General features: G+C 42.9%; 2 protein-coding genes across 5 annotated transcripts in view; one reads left to right on the top strand and one right to left on the bottom strand.

The window, feature by feature from the left end:
- The first annotated feature begins 1,601 nt into the window (after positions 1 to 1,601).
- hacd4 (3-hydroxyacyl-CoA dehydratase 4) lies at positions 1,602 to 15,520 on the top strand. Of its 2 annotated transcripts, XM_014155787.3 has the most exons (8): positions 1,612 to 1,800; positions 1,982 to 2,152; positions 2,870 to 2,976; positions 3,738 to 3,865; positions 4,199 to 4,311; positions 10,453 to 10,559; positions 11,564 to 11,695; positions 14,727 to 15,520. In XM_014155787.3, exons 2-8 carry the CDS (start codon positions 2,049 to 2,051, stop codon positions 14,807 to 14,809), a joined length of 774 nt encoding a protein of 257 aa, XP_014011262.1. In that variant the 5' UTR covers positions 1,612 to 1,800; positions 1,982 to 2,048; the 3' UTR covers positions 14,810 to 15,520. The 2 variants fall into 2 exon arrangements, with proteins under 2 accessions (XP_014011263.1, XP_014011262.1); XM_014155788.3 differs by lacking the exon at positions 11,564 to 11,695 and having other exon boundaries at positions 1,602 to 2,152.
- focad (focadhesin) overlaps positions 14,016 to 20,976 on the bottom strand; it is a 76,910-nt gene continuing 69,949 nt past the window's right edge. For all 3 annotated transcript variants that reach the window (XM_014155779.3, XM_014155781.3, XM_014155780.3), the window contains exons 36-43: positions 20,735 to 20,850; positions 20,241 to 20,501; positions 19,994 to 20,083; positions 19,671 to 19,848; positions 19,232 to 19,329; positions 16,471 to 16,722; positions 16,220 to 16,295; positions 14,016 to 15,979 (exon numbers count right to left, since the gene is read on the bottom strand). In XM_014155779.3, the coding sequence (XP_014011254.1) occupies positions 15,906 to 15,979; positions 16,220 to 16,295; positions 16,471 to 16,722; positions 19,232 to 19,329; positions 19,671 to 19,848; positions 19,994 to 20,083; positions 20,241 to 20,501; positions 20,735 to 20,850 (1,145 nt within the window). In that variant the 3' untranslated portion in view covers positions 14,016 to 15,905. The remainder of the gene's footprint in view (positions 15,980 to 16,219; positions 16,296 to 16,470; positions 16,723 to 19,231; positions 19,330 to 19,670; positions 19,849 to 19,993; positions 20,084 to 20,240; positions 20,502 to 20,734; positions 20,851 to 20,976) is intronic.

Here is a 20,976-nt window from a genome sequence, read left to right as displayed (position 1 = left end):
GAACGCTAAAGTAACCTGTCTAAATGACAATCACCCCGTAGCACTCACATCTGTAGCCATAAAATGCTTTGAAAGGCTGGTCATGGCTCACATCAACACCATTATCCCAGACACCCTGGACCCACCCCAATTTGCATACCTCCCCATCAGATCCACAGATGATGCAATCTCCAACCTGCCCTCTCCCACCTGGACAAGAGGAACACCTATGTGAGAATGCTGTTCAATGACTACAGCTCAGCATTCAACATCATAGTGTCCTCCAAGCTCATCACTAAGCAAAAGGACTCTGGGATTGAACACCTCCCTCTTTATCTGGATCCTGGACTTCCTGACGGGCCGCCCCCATGTGGTGAGGGTAGGCAACAACAAATCCGCCACGCTGACCCTCAACATGGGGGTCCTCAGGGGTGCCTGCTTAGTCCCCTCCTGTAGTCTCTGTTCACCCACGACTGCTTGGCACAACTCCAACACCATCATTAAGTTTGCTGATTACTTGACGGTGGTAGGCCTGATCACTGATGAGAATGAGACAGCCTATAAGGAGGTCAGAGACCGCAAGGCACTACATAGAGTAGGGTGTACGGCCCATTACATCACTGAGGCCGAGCTTCCTGCCATTCAGGACCTCTATATCAGACAGTGTCAGAGGGAGGCCCAAACAACTGTCAAAGACTCCAGCCACCCAAGTCATAGACTGTTCTCTCTGCTACCGCATGGCAAGCAGTACCGATGCACCAAGTCTGGAACCAACAGGACCCTGAACAGCTTCTACCTCCAAGCCATAAGACTGCTAAATAGTTAGTTAAATAGTTAACCAAATAGCTACCCGGACTATCTGCATAACTTTTTTTGACTCATCACATACACTGCAGCTATTGTTTATTATCTATCCTGTTGCCTAGTCACTTTATTCCTAGTTATATTTACATATCTACCTCAATTAGATATATAGCCAAGTTATCGTTACTCATTGTGTATTTATTATTACGTTTTTTATTACGTGTGATTACTTTTCTATTATTTATCTATTTTCTTTCTCTATGCATTGCTGGGAAGGGCCCATAAGTAAGCATTTTACTGTTAGTCTACAACTGTCCTTTACTAAGCATGTGACAAATAAAATTAGATTTGATTGGGTTGGACCCTATGGGTGCTGTTCGCACCCGAATCCTGAGGTGTCAGAGTGGCAGGCTGCAGCTATAAGCCAGACCCCTTGGCATGTCACGCTGCACGGCTTCTGTTACGCCGACATTGGGGAAGCACAACATGTAGGTCACATGGATTCATTCCTAACACTATATTAGCCGAAAGTTGACTTTGTGGAAATGTCTGGATTACCTAGTCCTGTAATACCAAACAAATGACCAAGGTTGTTTAACATTTTACTTCAAGTACTTTAAATCAAGTTAGATTGGGTTGGTTTACAGGGTATGGTTTAAAAACAGATTATGGAGTAAGGTTGAAAACCAGTGATGTGAAGACCTCAAGGACTGAGTTTGAATTCCCTTGTTCAAAATCAACCACTAGAGGGCATTAACCGCCATATCTGACAGATGGTCAAAAATCAGCAACTTAAACCACTGGGAAAAGATGCATAACAGGGTGCCAGGTTCCCTTAGGTAGGCTAGTGCGTTCCCAGACCTCAACATTCTCTCAAACCCCTTCATGGGTCTGCTCACTCTTCGGCCGTGCGGTGTCTTCCCACTTCTGACATCAGTGTAGTGAACTGGGCGGTGATCTGACTCTGAATATCCGGATTTATGATTATCCATGCAGCATTGTAACAAAGCACTGCAGGTATGATTGAATTCTAGTATAATTCATATTCATACAAAATGTGATCAATTGTTTGTTTTATTTATCATATTTATGGACCTTTGATTTATATAATATTTTAGGTAGAGGAATAGATAACGTAACATATGCGAGCACGCGCCATAGTGCGCACACAGAATCGGCATCATCATCATTTTTTTAGGGGGAAAAAGCACCAAACGTGACTGAATATCCGACCAACCTCCTTGACGTCAGATAGCTGCACTTGCATGAGAGAGATGTCGACTTCCTCGAATTTGGGATTTCCAAAAGCACAGGAAACAACTAAAGTACATCATTTACTTTTTCGTCCGTCGTTTCCAGGTGAAATGAGGTAAGGACACAAAGCTTTGTCTTGCCCAATTTCGGAATGAAATAAGAATTTGCAGTGTGCTTTGGCCGCAGAGACCTCTACTTGGAGAAACTTTAGGTTGTGTTTATGTAGGGAACTTCCACTTATCACAAAACTGCATAGAAAATCACCAAATGGTTAAAAAAAACTAGACGAGGGGCTTTATGTGGCTGAACATTCCGTGACTGTTAACATTCTTTTCAGTAGTCTGCCAATTATACCAATTTATTCCAACAAGCCATTAACCACAACAGGATTTGTCAAGACTTGTTGAGGAGTTTTAGGAAAACATAAGACAAAGTTAAGATTTGAGTCGCTTAGTAGGCTGTATAATGATTTGTTTTATTGCCCAAAAAAAACATATATATTATTCTTATAATTATTGTATTAAAATAATGATAATTAATTATAATTTATGTTATGTTGTATTGTCATGAGCTATTATTATGTCAAATACTGTAAAAGATGCCTTCTTGTGGAAGGTATGCATATCATAGGCCTTCCCTGTGGCTCAGTTGGTAGAGCATGGTGTTCGATTCCCACGGGGGGCCAGTACAAAAAAAAAAAAGAATGCATGAAATGAAATGTATGCATTCACTACTATAAGTCGCTCTGGATAAGAGTGTCTGCTAAATGACTAAAATGTAAATCATACTTTTTCATATATCGGGTATTAGTGTGTATTATTTTCTTTTCTAGGCTCAGCATTAGACTTGCTTACCTTTTCCTGTATAACCTGCTTCAGTTCTGTGGGCACACATGGATATTTGCAAACATGACAGCCAGGTTTCTCACGTTTGGTGGAGGTAAGTTGTCGAGATCAGAGTCAAAACAGCAGAGCTGGATAGTCTAGACCAGGGATGGGCAACTTCCACTGAACCCATAACGAGGCGCTGCAGGGGTCTGCTACGGGGGTGCTGATCTCAATACTGTTATTCGTAAATTTTATCATGCTTGATACTCGTGATCGGAAAACCCGGAATCGTGCTTTAAATGTCGGTAAAGCCTATACTTCAAGTAGGCTACGCGTTACATCGCTATTACTCAGATCACATCTTTATGTTCCTTCATTCATTACGCACATGCAGTCAGAGCCGGCCTTAGCCTTTTGTCATAATTTCGTTGGTGGGCCCTCCCCACCACCTTTAGAGCAAAACATTTTCGCAGCCCCCCTCTTGACAGCTGAGAGAAATTGTTTTCGATTTTGCAATTTTAAAGCAAGTTTGCTGCATTTCTACACATTTTGCCATGGAGCAGAGAGAAGATTTTTGCAATTTTATAACAAATTTCATGCAACAATTATACCAAAGGGTTCCCCTATGGGGACAAACCGAAGAACCCTATATGGTTCTACTTAGCACCTTTGTTTCTAAGAGTGGAGACTAATCTAAAAATGTTTGGCAGACAGTCAGTGACTTACATAACGAGAAAAACTGCTGCGGGCTGCCAGTAGTTGCCCATCCCTTGTCTAGACTCAAGAGCCCATTCATAAATGCTTTACGAGACTGTATAATGCAGTATGAGTACAGGTAAGTATAAACCCGAACCTAATGTTCTTGTTTCCCAGACGCGCTTGCTGACACCTTCTATGCTGTGGGGGTTGTGATGAGTCTATGCCAGCTGTTGTCCGTGCTCGAGCTCTTCCACATCGCTGATGGGATCGAGAAGGCACGCCTTCTGCCACGATTTGTTCAAGTGTGTGCCACTGCCAAGCTTAACACTGTGTTCTGTCTCTTTGGAGTCTGGGCCCTGTTCAAATGCTACAAAGTGTACCCTTCATCCATTAATTGAGGATTTTCACTTCACCGATCAGACAAAATAGGACCGGTTAGAGCAATTCATCTCTGATTAGTGGTCCTGTTTGGTGTGTACGTGACTGTACGTGACTGTGCAAGCAACAAATGGAGATAAGTGATGCACTATGTCATTTTGGAAAGCACAGTATGTCCGCAACGACTTCTGTGGTAGTAGTTCACACCAATATCAAAGACCTCAAAAGTAGTCTAATGCCAACGTTTCCTTGTCCAGGTTATGACCAGAAACTTCCTACTATTTATGGTGATAGTCAGTCAAGAGGAGGTCCAGAGTAAACCAGTTGTGTGTGCACAGTTTTACCTGTGGAATATTCTAGATCTGTTAAGGTATGTATATTTCATCGGAACAAAGACATAAAAAGGGTTTGGGTTGCATATTTTTGTCCTAACTCAGCACTAACATCTGATTCAACTATTCACCTAGCCCTTGATTAGTTAGGCTGGAACAGGTGTGTTGACCTGGTAGTATGGTGCCGTGACAACAACCTTTCCCTCAACGTCAGTAAAACCAAGGAGATGATCGTGGACTATAGGCACAGTCGTGAAGAAGGTGCGACAGTGCCTTTTCCCCCTCAGGGTCGCATGGCGCTACAGAGGGTGGTGCGGACAGCCCAGTACATCACTGGGATCAAGCTCCCAGCCACCCAGGACCTCTATATGAGGCGGCGTAAAAGGAAGGCCTGGAAAATCGTTAAAAACTCCAGCCACCTAAGCCATAGACTGTTCTCTCTGCTTCCGCATGGCAAGCGGTACCGGTGCATCAAGTCTAACACCAACAGGCTCCTGAACAGCTTCTATCCCCAAGCGATAAGACTTTTATATAGCTAACAGAATGTCTACACACACTGTCTGAGTTGACCCTTGTATTTTATTTTTGCACTGTCTCTATACACACTCACAGGACTCTACACATTCTCGCACACTGACACGCCAACACACACATAACATGCACACATTAATACTGACTCTACACACACGCCCATATAATCATAATTTACGCTTCTGCTACTCTGTTTATCATATATCCGTATGCCTAGTCACCTTAGCTCTATACATATACAGTGGGGGAAAAAAGTATTTGATCCCCTGCTGATTTTGTATGTTTGCCCACTTACAAAGAAATGATCAGTCTATAATTTTAATAGTAGGTTTATTTGAACAGTGAGAGCCAGAATAACAACCAAAAAATCCAGAAAAACGCATGTCAAAAATGTTATAAATTGATTTGCATTTTAATGAGGGAAATAAGTATTTGACCCCTCTGCAAAACATGACTTAGTACTTGGTGGCAAAACCCTTGTTGGCAATCACAGAGGTCAGATGTTTCTTGTAGTTAGCCACCAAGTTTGCACACATCTCAGGAGGGATTTTGTCCCACTTCTCTATGCAGATCTTCTCCAAGTCATTAAGGTTTCGAGACTGACGTTTGGCAACTCGAATCTTCAGCTCCCTCCACAGATTTTCTATGGGATTAAGGTCTGGAGACTGGAACCAGAACCTTAATGTGCTTCTTCTTGAGCCACTCCTTTGTTGCCTTGGCCGTGTGTTTTGGGTCATTGTCATGCTGGAATACCCATCCACGACCCATTTTCAATGCCCTGGCTGAGGGAAGGAGGTTCTCACCCAAGATTTCACAGTACATGGCCCCGTCAAATGATGCGGTGAAGTTGTCCTGTCCCCTTAGCAGAAAAACACCCCCAAAGCATAATGTTTCCACCTCCATGTTTGACGGTGGAGATGGTGTTCTTGGGGTCATAGGCAGCATTCCTCCTCCTCCAAACACGGCGAGTTGAGTTGATGCCAAAGAGCTCCATTTTGATCTCATCTGACCACAACACTTTCACCAGTTGTCCTCTGAATCATTCAGATGTTCATTGGCAAACTTCAGACAGGCATGTATATGTATTCTTGAGCAGGGGGACCTTGCGGGCACTGCAGGATTTCAGTCCTTCACGGCGTAGTGTGTTACCAATTGTTTTCTTGGTGACTATGGTCCCAGCTGCCTTGGGATCATTGACAAGATCCTCCCGTGTAGTTCTGGGCTGATTCCTCACCGTTCTCATGCTCATTGCAACTCCACGAGGTGAGATCTTGCATGGAGCCCCAGGCCGAGGGAGATTGACAGTTCCTACCATTAAAATTATAGACTGATCATTTCTTTGTCAGTGGGCAAACGTACAAAATCAGCAGGGGATAAAATACTTTTTTCCCCCACTGTATACCTCTATCACTCCAGTACAGTCGTGGCCAAAAGTTTTGAGAATGACACAAATACAAATTTTCACAAAGTTTGCTGCTTCAGTGCCTTTAGATATTTTTGTCAGATGTTACTATGAAATACTGAAGTATAATTACAAGCATTTCAGAAGTGTCAAAGGCTTTTATTGACAATTACATGAAGTTGATGCAAAGAGTCAATATTTGCAGTGTTGACCCTTCTTTTTCAAGACCTCTGCAATCCGCCCTGGCATGCTGTCAATTAACTTCAGGGCCACATCCGGACTGATGGCAGCCCATTCTTGCATAATCAATGCTTGGAGTTTGTCAGAATTTGTGGGGTTTTGTTTGTCCACCCGCCTCTGAGGATTGACCACAAGTTCTCAATGGAATTAAGGTCTGGGGAATTTCCTGGCCATGGACCCAAAATATCGATGTTTTGTTCCCCGAGCCACTTAGTTATCACTTTTGCCTCATGGCAAGGTGCTCCATCATGCTGGAAAAGGCATTGTTCGTCACCAAACTGTTCCTGGATGGTTGGGAGAAGTTGCTCTCGGAGGATGTGTTGGTACCATTCTTTATTCATGGCTGTGTTCTTAGGCAAAATTGTGAGTGAGCCCACTCCCTTGGATGAGAAGCAACCCCACACATGAATGGTCTCAGGATGCTTTACTGTTGGCATGACACAGGACTGATGGTAGCACTCACCTTGTCTTCTCCGGACAAGCTTTTTTCCGGATGCCCCTATTCAATCGGAAAGGGGATTCATCAGAGAAAATGACTTTACCCCAGTCCTCAGTAGTCCAATCCCTGTACCTTTTGCAGAATATCAGTCTGTCCCTGATGTTTTTCCTGGAGAGAAGTGCCTTCTTTGCTGCCCTTCTTGATACCAGGCCATCCTCCAAAAGTCTTCGCCTCACTGTGCGTGCAGATGCACTCACACCTGCCTGCTGCCATTCCTGAGCAAGCTCTGTACTGATGGTGCCCTGATCCCGCAGCTGAATCAACTTTAGAAGACGGTCCTGGCGCTTCCTGGACTTTCTTGGGCGCCCTGAAGCCTTCTTCACAACAATTGAACCGCTCTTCTTGAAGTTCTTGATGATCCGATAAATGGTTGATTTAGGTGCACGGGGAGTTGGCCCAGAATTCCATCCTGGCTCTGCCACACTCCCCGTGTTCATATAAACTCCCTAATTTTTTTGGGGGGGGCTGCCTCTCGTGCCTGTTGCGCTCCCTTGCCTCATACTATCGCCTCTCCGCTCTCGCTGCCTCGATCTCCCACTGCGGGCGGCGATACTCCCCAGCTTGAGCCCATGGTCCTGCCCCATCCAAAATGTCCTCCCAAGTCCAGGAGTCCATAATGCTCCTCTCCTGGTGCTGCTCCTTCCTCCGCTGCTTGGTCCGTTGTTGGTGGGTGAATCTGTAACGGCCGTCGTCAGAATGAGACCAAGGTGCAGCGGAGGATGTGTTCATCTTGAAACTTAATGCAAAAATGAACACTTTACAAATTAAACAAAAATGACAGCTGACAGTTCCGTCAGGTACTTACAACTAAACAGAAAGCATTCACCCACAAACCCCAAAGGAAAAACAGGCTGCCAATGTATGACTCTCAATCAGCAACAACGATCTACACCTGTTCCTGATTATTCAAACTCAATCAGCATGACAGAGGGATCTCCAGCCTTGTCCTCGTCAACACTCACACCTGTGTTAACAAGAGAATCACTGACATGATGTCAGCGGGTCCTTTTGTGGCAGGGCTGAAATGCAGTGGAAATGTATTTTTGGGATTCAGTTCATTTGCATGGCAAAGAGGGACTTTGCAATTAATTGCAATTCATCTGATCACTCTTCATAACATTCTGGAGTATATGCAAATTGCCATCATACGAACTGAGGCAGCAGACTTTGTGAAAATGAATATTTGTGTCATTCTCAAAACTTTTGGCCACGACTGTACAGTATCCTTCAGAAAGTTCAGAAAGTATTCACACCCCTTGACTTTTTCCACATTTTGTTGTGTGACAAAGTGGGATTCAAATTGATTTAATTGTCATTTTTTTGTTAACAATCTACACAAAATACTCTGTAATGTCAAAGTGGAATAAAACTTCTAACATTTGTAAAAGAGTTATGAAAAATAAAACATGAATATATCTTGATTAGATACGTCTTCAACCCCCTGAGTCAATGTGTTAGAATCACCTTTGGTAGTGATTACAGCTGTGAGTCTTTCTGGGTAATATGTCTTTAAGAGCTTTTCACACCTTGATTGTACAACATTTCCATGACTCTTTTCACAATTCTTCAAGCTCTGTCAAATTGGTTGTTGATCATTGCCGGACAACCATTTTCAGGTCTTGCCATAGATTTTCAAGCAGATTTATGTCAAAACTGTAACTCGCCCACTCAGGAACATTCACTGTCTTCTTGGTAAGCAACTCCAGTGTAGATTTGGCCTTCCGTTTTAGGTTATTGTACTGCTGAAAGGTAAATTCATCTCCCAGTGTCTGATGGAAAGCAGACTTAACCAGGTTTTCCTATAGGATTTTGCCTGTGCTTAGCTCCATTCGGTTTCTTTTTTATCCTCAAAAATTCCCCAGTCCTTAACGATTACAAGCATACCCATAACATGATGCAGCCACCACTATGCTTGAAAATATAGAGTGGTACTCAGTAATGTGTCGGATTGGATTCGCCCCAAACATAACACTTTGTTTTCAGGAGAAAAAAGTAAATTTCTTTGCCAATTTTTTTACAGTATAACTTTAGTGCCTTTTTGCAACAAGATGCATGTTTTGGAATATTTGTATTTTGCAAGGCTTACTTCTTTACTTAATCCTTTTCAGTTAGGTTAGTATTGTGAAGTAACTACAATGTTGTTGATCCATCCTCAGTTTTCTCCTATCACAGCCATTAAACTCTGTAACTGTTTTAAAGTCACCATTGGCCTCATGGTGAAATCCCTGAGCGGTTTCCTTCCTTTCCGGCAACTGAGTTAGGAAGAACGCCTGTATCTTTGTAGTGTCTGGGTGTATTGATACACCATGCAAAGTGTGATTAATAACTTCACCATGCTTAAAGGGATATTTAATGTCTGCTTTTTTTTACCCATCTACCAATAGGTGCCCTTCTTTGCAAAGCATTGGAAAACCTCCCTGGTCTTTGTGGTTGAATCTGTGTTTGAAATTCACTGCTCCACTGATAATTGTATGTGTGGGGTACAGAGATGAGGCAGTCATTCAAAAATTATGTTAAACACTATTATTGAACACAGTCGATGCAACTTATGTGACTTGTTTACTCCTGAACTTATTTAGACTTGCCATAACAAGGGGTTGAATACTTATTTTTTATTTTATTTTTCTTTATTTCACCTTTATTTAACCAGGTAGGCTAGTTGAGAACAAGTTCTCATTTGCAACTGCGACCTGGCCAAGATAAAGCATAGCAATTCGACACATAGAACAACACAGAGTTACACATGGAATAAACAAAACATGCAGTCAATAATACAGTAGAACAAAAGAAAACAAAAAGTCTATATACAGTGAGTGCAAGAGGTAAGATAAGGGAGATAAGACAATAAATAGGCCATAGTAGCGAAGTAATTACAATATAGCAATTAAACACTGGAATGGTAGATGTGCAGAAGATGAATGTGCGAGTAGAGATACTGGGGTGCAAAGGAGCAAGATAAATAAATAATACAGTATGGGGATGAGGTAGGTAGATAGATGGGCTGTTTACAGACGGGCTATGTACATGTGCAGTGATCTGTGAGCTGCTCTGACAGCTGGTGCTTAAAGCTAGTGAGGGAGATATGAGTCTCCAGCTTCAGACACTTCAGCTTCTCATTTGTAGTTCATTTGAAACATATAATTCCGCTTTGACATTATGGGGTAATGTGTGTAGGCCAGTGACACAAACATTTCATCAATTTTACATTCAGGCTGTAACACAACAGAATGTGGAAAAATTCAAGGGGTGTGAATACTTTCTGAAGGCACTGTAGCTTCTCACTTTCTCTTTCTTATTTCTTGTGTGTTTGTTCTACCTTATGTCATTTTTAGTGCTACATTGATATTGGTTACTGCATTGTTGGGTTTTGAGCTCGCATGAAAGGCATTTCACTGTTCTTGTGCACGTGACATTAAAACTTGGAACTAATGTTAAGATGGAACAAAAATGTGCACCACTCCAATGGTTGCTAATGGGTTGACTTTTGGTTCTGTCTGGCATTTGCAGGTACCCCCATGTTCTCCTGTGTTTGATGGGCACGGATTCCTTTGGCATGCTGTGGGCTCGATACACCCTATCCATCCCCATCTACATAATGTCAGTCATCACAGAAGGTTCATACGTTACTATTATTTTACATAAGGTGCATTCAGTAAGATTTCATTGCCACAGCTCAGTGATTATTACAACTATTAAAATACACCCCCTGGTTTTTGAAATAGATTCTTGCAGGGACGTGAATATGGTTACCAAAAAGAAAATATCTGAATGAACCTGCTGTTTTTATACAGTGAGGGTTTGAGACCGATGCTTTGACAGTAAACATTAAACAGGGGTTTTATAGGTTGCTTGGAATGTTATTTTTCTCCTACATAATTTAGTTCCTGACCAACAGATTCATTAGACTCTTTATCTACAGACTCAGGGCTCATTGCATCTTACGGAATGCCCCTTTAAAGGGCCAATCTGCAGTTGAAACAATAACAAAGCTTCTACCCCATCACTGTTTTAGTAAAGAGATGAGGGATAGAGTTTGAGAAATGTAACCACTCTTGAATGTATAGACAGAGCTATGGATAAAAGGACTGATCATCCATGAAATCAAAACCATGTTTTGAGGCTATACAGTGTTTGTTTCCATTTATGTTGTTTACAAACATTGTAGTAAAACACGATTATATTTTGGGTTCTGATGGGGTACAACAGTTGAACTAAGCTCATGAGGCATTTCTAAGGTCTTTTTTTGAGGGGAGAGAAGATAGAGAAATGTATTAGTACACTTTCACTTGGTATGTTTTAATCTCCACTCACAGCGTCGTGTTTTATCCCGTTACAGTTGGTGATGATGTGTCAGGCATTGCAATATTTAGAGTTGACAGGAAGTGAGTTGGCACAGCAGGCTGACCAAGATATCAAAGTCAGGAAATGGGACACATTCCAACTTCTTTAGGCGCCTGTGTGTGTTTTTTAGACAGTACAGAGTACATGCATTTTTCCTAAACAACTTATGTGTTTTAACAGTAGACCATAGACATTTTTGCAATTTTGCCTTCCACTTGGTCTATTTTGTGTATCGAAGAGTGTGTGCGAAGAATCTTTCTGCTTTGGTCTTTTCCAGGCATTACCATTCACCAATCACTGCCTTACTTTGAGTCATTGGGAACATACTCATTCCAGCTCAGCCTGCCTGTGTCTGCAGACATTTACTTCCCTATCCTCCTGAAGGCATACTTACCTTTACTGGCTGTTGGTAAGTTAACAGATTTAGCTTCCTTAGCAGAGCCTAAAGGCGCAGGCTGAATGAAACTGGAAGAGCCATTTACAAAAAGGGAATGTTTCTGTAATTAATTCCTTAAATGAGTTCCACTATGTCTGACGGAAAAACAAAACACAGCGTTCCACAGTAAGAACCTTATACCAATGTTTAAGCATGGTGGTGGTATTGTGATGGTTTGGGGATGCTTTGCTGCCTCAGGACCTGGATGACTTAGCCATCATTGAAGGAACCATGAATTCTGCTCTGTATCAGAGAATTCTACAGGAGAATGTCAGGCCATCTGTCCGTGAGCTGAAGCTGAAGCGCAGATGGGTCATGCAGCAAGACAATCATACAAAACACACAAGCAAGTCTACATCAGAATAGCTCAAATGCAACACATTCCAAGTTCTGGAATGGTCTAGTCCAGGGGTTCCTAAAGTTTTTTGTCCCACGACCCCATTTTGATATCTGAAAAATCTCACAACCATGTGAAACAAATTCTGTGCATAACAGCCAATGTTTACTTTTTTTATTTGGGGCTATGGCAGTCAATTGAAAAGCATTCTAAAAGTATTTCTGATTGTCTTCTCACCATCACATACTTTTAATGTGGGGCTATGCCAGTCAATTGGAAATTAGTCTGACAATGTATCTCATCTCACCACCACTAATGAGATGGGTGTGCTTAATGCATGTCGCGTCAGAGCTTCTCAAAGTCAGGGGGCGTGGTGCAGTGTCTTAATGCAGACGATTGCACTGAATACAGCTTCACACAGATATGAGCTGGCGAAGGGTACCATGAGTTTTATGGTGCTTTCAAGACAACTAGGATACAAGGTCAAATCATGACGTTGTGATCTTCAAGTCGGGAAGTCGGAGTTCTAAAAAGAGGCCAGAGTTCCCGAGTTGGAACTCCAAGTTGGATGACCGCTCAAAACGATTTTTTCCTCTCGGAGCTCGTTTTTTTCCCCCCAGAGTTCCCAGTTGTCTTGAATGCAGTGAAGTCGGATGTCAGAGATTTCTGAGTTCCCAGTTGTCTTGAATGCAGTGAAGTCGGATGTCAGAGATTTCTGAGATCCCAGTTGTCTTGAATGCAGTGAAGTCGGATGTCAGAGATTTCCGAGTTCCCAGTTGTTTTGAACGGTGATGATTTCTATATTTTGAAAGTTACAAATCTTGAAAAGTTCATTGCTTACAAGCAAAACATTTTGGAATTATGTCAACAATGAACTAAAGAAACAAATACAAAAATAGATTTTGGGTGGAATTTTTGCTCAGAGGCCTACCATAGGTCAGGGCTGGCCAACCCTGTTCCTGGAGAGCTACCCTCCTGTAGGTTTTATCTCCAACCCTGTTCCTGGAGAGCTACCGTCCTGTAGGTTTTAACTCCAACCCTGTTCCTGGAGAGCTACCATCCTGTAGGTCTTCACTCCAAACCTGTTCCTGGAGAGCTACCATCCTGTAGGTCTTCACTCCAACCCTGTTCCTGGAGAGCTACCGTCCTGTAGGTTTTAACTCCAACCCTGTTCCTGGAGAGCTACCCTCCTGTAGGTTTTATCTCCAACCCTGTTCCTGGAGAGCTACCCTCCTGTAGGTTTTATCTCCAACCCTGTTCCTGGAGAACTACCGTCCTGTAGGTTTTAACTCCAACCCTGTTCCTGGAGAGCTACCATCCTGTAGGTTTTAACTCCAACCCTGTTCCTGGAGAGCTACCATCCTGTAGGTTTTAACTCCAACCCTGTTCCTGGAGAGCTACCGTCCTGTAGGTTTTATCTCCAACCCTGTTCCTGGAGAGCTACCGTCCTGTAGGTTTTAACTCCAAACCTGTTCCTGGAGAGCTACCGTCCTGTAGGTTAACTCAAAACCTGTTCCTGGAGAGCTACCCTCCTGTAGGTTTTATCTCAAACCCCAGTTGTAACCAACCTGATTCAGCTTTTCAACCAGCTAATTATTAGAATCAGGTGTGCTAGATGAGGGATGGAGTGAAAACCTACAGGAGGGTAGCTCTCCAGGAACAGGGTTGGAGTTAAAACCTACAGGACAGTAGCTCTCCAGGAACAGGGTAGGAACCAAAACTCGTTCTTAGAGACCTGTGAATGCATTCGGTCACATGACGGCTCGATCAGCTGTTCGATTTTACTTACGGGCATGTCAACTGAGCCAGGATCACAGTGAAACTTCCAAGTGTTGGGAGGTGAGCGGTCATCACTCGTGTGAGCCGAGGGAAGGGGGCATGGTTCGCTTTTGAAAGACTCTCTCCAATAAGAATTCTTTCATATGAATCCACCGATTCAGTCACTCATCTGTAGAATGTTTTTTAAAATTTTATTTCCCCTGCATGCTTGCGTTCAGTACATTCAGTTTCACAAGTGTCTGTTACATAGGCAAGGATGCATTTTATTTTCATTACACAGAAAGTCGACTAAGACCTTTTTTTTTACACATCCATTGTGAATGACAACGGTTCCTCTCAATGCGAAAAATCTTTCCACTTTAGTCAAAGTCCATACCTAAACCCAATTGAGATGTTGTGGCAGGACCTGAAACTAGCAGTTCATGTTCGAAAACCCACAAATATCATTGAGTTGAAGCAGTAATGCATGGAAGTGTGGGCCAAAATTCCTCATCAGGGATGTGAGAGACTGATCAGCAACTACAGGAAGAGTTTGGTTGCAGACATTGCAGCTAAAAGGTGGCACAACCAGTTATTGAGTGCAAGGGGGCAATTACTTTTTCACACAGGGGCATTGGGTGTTGCATAACCTTGTTAATTAAATAAATGAAATAAGTCTCAACATTTTGAGTAATTTGTTCACTCAGGTTCCCTTTATCTAATATTAGGTTTTGGTTGAAGACCTGATAACATTCAATGTCAGAAATACAAAAATAAAATAGAGAACAAAAGAAAGTAAGCAAATACTTTTTCACAGCACTCTAGCTCCAGTACGGAATATTTTATATTCAACTACTTGCCCTGCCCATGAACAAACCTGCTAACTCTGACAACCTTTTGTCTTTCTAGGGGCTTGTGTAACAGTGTGGCATTCACTGAGGGCGAGAGAACTGCGTCTTGAGAAGTGGAATAAGAAGATTAAAAGGAAATGAGGTGGATTTCTTATTTTAGGATATATCACTTTGGGAGTTACTTAAGAAGACATGAAGACATTATTACCCAACAGCAAATGAGAACATCTTCCTAAGAAGCCTTCTTTGCACAACATTGCTTTGATGAGGTCACACTTTCAGAATAGTTGGATGAGCAAAATGTTTATAAATGTGTTCAGTTGAGAAACTTGCTGGTCTTTTCTTCCAAGGCTTGATGTCCAATCTAAGCACTACTCAGTCTAAAATGAACAAAACATCAGAAAATCAGTTTGTGTTAACATCTCAAGTGTTTTAATGAGGAACTCATGGTTGCACAACAAGTGTTTTTCTCAATAACGTTAGTAAAGCAAACAATTCCACAGTACAATTGGCAGGAATGATAAGCTTCCATATATATATATATATATATATATATATATATTTATCATCTTGTTATGGGGAAAATAGATTGTTTCATGGCCAAACAATCCCACTGTCGAAAGCCCACCTTAAAGCCAGGGCAGGCACAGGGGTGTCTAGACTCTCTCCACAAGGCCTTTCCACAGGGCAGGAGTTTTAAAGCTAGATTACTTAGTTGCTACATCCATTTTTATATATACCAATTGATTCTTGAAGAATGTAACTTGCCTCATGAGCATAGTTCAATTGTTGTACTTCATTATAAGCTTGTTTTACTCCAATGTAAAAAATAAATAAAGCAAACAAACACTGTATGGCCTCAAAACATAGTTCAAACTATAATTTTGATATAATAGATGGTCAGTCCTTGCATCCATAGCTCGGTCTATGAATTTGAGAGTGGTTACATTTCTTCTGGCCCATCCCTCAGCCTTTTACCAAAACAATCAAGGATTCTAGCTTTAAGCAGGACACCTCAGAGTGGGGGAATTATTCTGCTCCTCCCTCTCAAATTCCATCCCTAACCCCCAAGTCACCTCTGCGGCTGCTGCCCTGGGATACCGCCCACAATACACTGCTACAAGCAGACCAAGGCAGTGAGTGTTTGAAGCGTCAAAGCTGAAGAATGCCAGGCTGGGCCGAATGGCTGTGATGTCACTTCCTGTTAGCCCAGAGAAAAGCAGGAAGTTGGCCCAGGTCACCAACCGTACGCTCGCGTCCACACCGCTTTTTTCTTGAAATCCGTGGAGGACTTCAGAGCCAGCAAGGCAGCTGTACAGAAAAGGGAGAGAAATACCAGTGGGGTGTGAGAAACCAGTACTTATTAAGAGAAGTCGAGAATGGTCAGTGGCCAAAATCATTTAATCAATATTAGTATTGAGGGATAAAAGCCAGTGTACTGACCCTTTTGCCTTGAAATACTGCATGTACTTCCTATTTTGCCATATAAAAGTGTCTGCTAAATGACCATATTATGAATTGGACATTGAGCTTTGTGGCGCTGTGTCTCACCTTTGGCAGTGTTGATGGAAGTCTCTGACAGACCAGTTTCCGGACCTTCAGTGATGCTGAAAAGCCAATCTATGAACTAAGAAACACACAAGTTTTCTTATTGGTAACTGCTACCAATTCACTGACATTATTCATCTTTTATTTTGTTTAGAGCAGTGCGTAGTAGTGTCTTTTGTGATCTGTTTCCACATAGTAAACCTCATTGTCATCACACAAACAAAATAATTAATGTGTGGAGGTTGGGGACCTACCTTCTGTGACTGTTCCCTCCAGGGCTCTTTAGCCAATAGCTGCCTCAGGCTGTGGGGCAATCCCAACAGGCATAGCGAGACTGACTGCTCAGCCAGCACGGCGTCACCGTAGAGAGCATGAGGTAGACCGGGCGGCTCTGACCCCTGCTGCCATGGAAACCACTGGGTCCTAATGCCCAGGAGGAGGGGCATGGTGTGGTCGCCCCAGGAGATCACCGCCGCAGCGAATACCTGGAGCAGGAAGTCTGTGGCCTGCACAGGATGATGGGTAATGGAGTCCAGGTTATTCAGCCCAAGTATATGCAACACACAAATAGACTACCTGATTAAAAGACTACACACTGTGCACTTGGCAATTGAACGACTATAAAAGCATACCAATGCTAACAAATAGAAGTCAGAAATCATACCATTCCTTGAAATACCACAGCTACAACTTCACAAGGGTCGACATTCCAAAGTAATTCCTGAATGATAGCCATTCAACCAGAATCCACCCACTACAAACCGGCAGTACATACAGTGAGCTCCAAAAGTATTGGGACAGTGACAAATGTTTTGTTGTTTTGGCTATCTACTCCAGCACTTTGGATTTGAAAATATACAATGACAATGAGGTTAACATGCAGACTGTCAGCTTTAATTTGAGGGTATTTTCATCCATATCAGGTGAACCATTTAGAAATTACAACACTTTTTGTACATAGTCTCTCCCCCCCCCCTTTTTAGGGGACCAAAAGTATATACAGTGTATTCAGACTCCTTAACTTTTTCCACATTGTTACTTTACAGCCTTATTCTAAAATTGATTAAATTGTTTTACACACAATACCCCATAGTGACAATGCAAAAACAGGTTTTTAGAAATGTTAGAAAATGTATTGAAAATAAAAAACTGAAATATCACATTTACACAAGTATTCAGACCCTTTGGTCAGTACTTTGTTGAAGCACCTTTGGCAGTGATTACAGCCTCGAATCTTACTGGGTATGACTCTACAAGCTTGGCACACCTGTATTTGGGGAGTTTCTCCCATTCTTCTCTGCGGATCCTCTCAAGCTCTGTCAGGTTTGATGGGGAGCGTTGCTGCACAGCTATTTTCAAGGCTCTCCAGAGATATTAAATCGGGTTCAATTCCGGGCTCTGGCTGGGCCACTCAAGGACATTTGGAGACTTGTCCCGAAGCCACTCCTGTGTTGTCTGGGCTGTGTGCTTAAAGTCGTTGTTCTGTTGGAAGGTGAACCTTCGCCCCAGTATGAGGTCCTGAGCACCTTGGAGCAGATTTTCATCAAGGATCTCTCTGTAATTTGCTCCGTTCATCTTTCCCTCGATCCTGACCAGTTTCCCAGTCCCTGCTGCTGAAAAGCATCCCCACAGCATGATGCTGCCACTACCATGTTTCACCGTAGGGGATTGGTGCCAGGTTTCCTCCAGATGTGACGCTTGGCATTCAGGCCAAAGAGTTCAATCTTGGTTTCATCAGACCAGAGAATCTTGTTTCTCATGGTCAGAGTCCTTTAGGTTCCTTTTGGCAAACTCCAAGTGGGCTGGCATGTGCCTTTTACTGAGGAGTGGCTTCCGTTAAGGCCACTCTACCATAAATGCCTGATTGGTGGAGTGCTGCAGAGATGGTTGTCCTTCTGGAATGTTCCCCCATCGCCACAGAGGAACACAGCCTAGAGCTCTGTCAGAGTGACTAATGGGTTCTTGGTCACCTCCCTGACCAAGGCCCTTCTCCCCCGATTGCTCAGTTTGGCCGGGCGGCCAGCTCTAGGAAGAGTGTTAGTGGTTCCAAACATCTTCCGATTAAGAATGATGGAGGCCACTGTGTTCTTGTGGACCTTCAATACTGCATACATTTTTTGGTACCCTTCACCAGATCTGTGCCTTCGACACAATCCTGTCTCGGAGCTCTACGGACAATTCCTTCAACCTCATGGCTTGGTTTTTGCTCTGACATGCGCTGTCAACTGTGGGACCTTATATAGACAGCTGTGTGCCTTTCCAAATCATGTCCAATCAATTAAATTTACCACAGGTGGACTCCAATCAAGTTGTAAACATCTCAAGGATGATCAATGGAAACAGGATACACCTGAGCTCAATGTAGAGTCTCATAGCAAAGGGTCTGAATATTTATGTAAATAAGATATTTCAGTTTTATATTTTTAATACATTTGCTAAATGTTTTCTCATTGTCATTATGGGGTAGTAGTGTGTAGATGAGGATTTGTTTTTATTTAATCCATTTTAGAATATGGCTGTAACGTAACAAAATGTGGAAAAAGGGAAGGGGTCTGAAAACTTTCCGAATGCACTGTATGTGTATTAAAGTAGTCAAACATGAAGTATTTGGCCCCATATTCATAGCACGTAATGACTACATAAAGCTTGTGACTCTACACATTTGTTGGATTCATTTGCTGTTTGTTTTGGTTGTGTTTCAGATGATTTATGCCCAATAGAAATAAACGGTAAATAATGTAGTGTCTTTTTGGAGTTACTTTTATTGTAAATAAGAATAGAATATATTTCTAAACACTTCTACATTAATGTGGATGCTACCATGATTATGGATAATCCTGAATGAATCGTGGATAATCCTAAATGAACCGTGAATAATGATGAGTACCAATATCTCACCTGCACGTGAACTCTAAACATACCAGCTATCCCATGTATCAATTCACACACATACACAGAAATAACACAGCACCTGTGTATGTGTTTCTGAGAATAGTGTTAAAATACTGTACTGACCTGCCTGGTGTCTCCACACTTGACAGTGGTCACTCCGTAAGCAACATTTCTTATGAGTCCCATCAGCTCCAAAAGCCACTCCATTCGTTTGGACACACCTAGAAAGTGTACTTATTATAAACCAGGGTTTCCCCAACTCTGGTCCACCAGTACCCTCAACGTTACATGTTGTTATTCTAAACCTGCACAAGCCCACGTGATCCAACTAATAAAGATAATTGATTCGCCAAATATTTCTAATCACGTGTGCTTTTGCAGCAAGAACAAAAATACTTTAGGAGTATTTGAATGACCAATAAATGATCAATGCAGTATATTACAAAAACTTTGCAAATACCCCTGACCCCCCTTGGCACTTCTATAGGTCTAAAGGTCAGATCAGTTCAAGCACAACGTTGAAATCCGCCAGCCCTGAAAGCTGATTGGTTGCTGGGCTGACCTGTGTTGGGACTGGCGGCCAGACGGCATTGGTAGAAAGTCTGCAGGAGGAGCCAGCCCACCTTGTGGCTGGACCAACCCCGGAGCACGGCAGCGATGACATCGTTGAGGCCCAGAAGTGGCACGCGGCCCTGGGAGGTGAGGTGAGCCAGGATGAAGCCGGTCTTCTCCATCTGTGCCTGTAGAGGAGGCAAGAGAGCAACACATCACTCAAAGAAGGGATGTGATCGATATCGGACAAAATGGAAAAGCAGCAGGAAAAACGACATTGGTTTTGGGGAAGGTTGATTTTAATGACGCATGGGGTGAGGCGACAATCATTACCTCTGTGACCTGGGCGATGCGGTCGATCTCTGTGTCAGCCAACTCGGACAGACATTTGGAAACTCCCACGTACAGGTGCACCTCTTGGTCCTACAATAAACCATGGACATACATCTCAGTGCATGGTCGATATTCAATAATGTTTAGTGATCACTAGTCTCGCACACACAGCCAATTTCTTGTCGTGTGATTGACTAAGAAGAATAACTGACAGGTGTACTTGTCTAAAAAAAGAAGATTTCCCTGCCTGTATGTGGTTGGGGAGTACGTTGAAGATCTTCTCTATAGTAGTACACAGGACGGCCCAGACTGTGTTGGGCGGGTTGGGGAGGGCCATGGCCTGTGCCAGGCCCCGGAGGAGGGACAAACAAATGGCCAGGCGCTGGGGCCGGACGTCCTGCTGGAACTGCTGCAGACCCAGGGTCTCCACGTAAACCTGAAGCTTGTCCTCCGACACGTGCTTCATCCATACAGAGAGATTATCGTACAGGTGACCTCGCGTCCGCATCTAGGGGGAAGAGAACCGTGGAGGAAGAATGAATGGAGGGCTCGCACTCTTCACTTTGTTCCCAGGGGGGGTTTATTACAAGCTGTAATGTCTGGCCAATCAATAATTGACCAATTAACTTCCAGGGAGAAAATGAACCCCATAGTACTCTGACCATCTACTGACATTCAGAATTGAAAATCCCTGAATGGCATATTCATAGAGGATTACAAACTGGGTTATGGAGGACTCACACTAAGACTGTGGACCAGGGGAGGGCTCAGCCACACCCCCAGGAAGAGAGATGCACTCTGGGAAGACTGGGCTTGGTTGGATGCCAGCTCTATACATTGGTGTTGGACCACCTCACCTGTTGGGAAAATAACATGTATTTTGCAAATACATGATTGCTAGGCTTTCACTGTGTGTGTGTGTTTCATATTTTGAATGTATCCTTTCCTACTGAGATGTACATCTCTTTTACAAGGAGGCCATA

The sequence above is a fragment of the Salmo salar genome, chromosome 18 (genome assembly GCF_965601325.2).
Source record: "Salmo salar chromosome 18, fSalSal1, whole genome shotgun sequence".
In the NCBI taxonomy this organism is placed as follows: Eukaryota; Metazoa; Chordata; class Actinopteri; order Salmoniformes; family Salmonidae; genus Salmo; species Salmo salar.
Note: the sequence above shows the minus strand (reverse complement) of the source record. Positions and strands in the feature narration are given on the sequence as shown.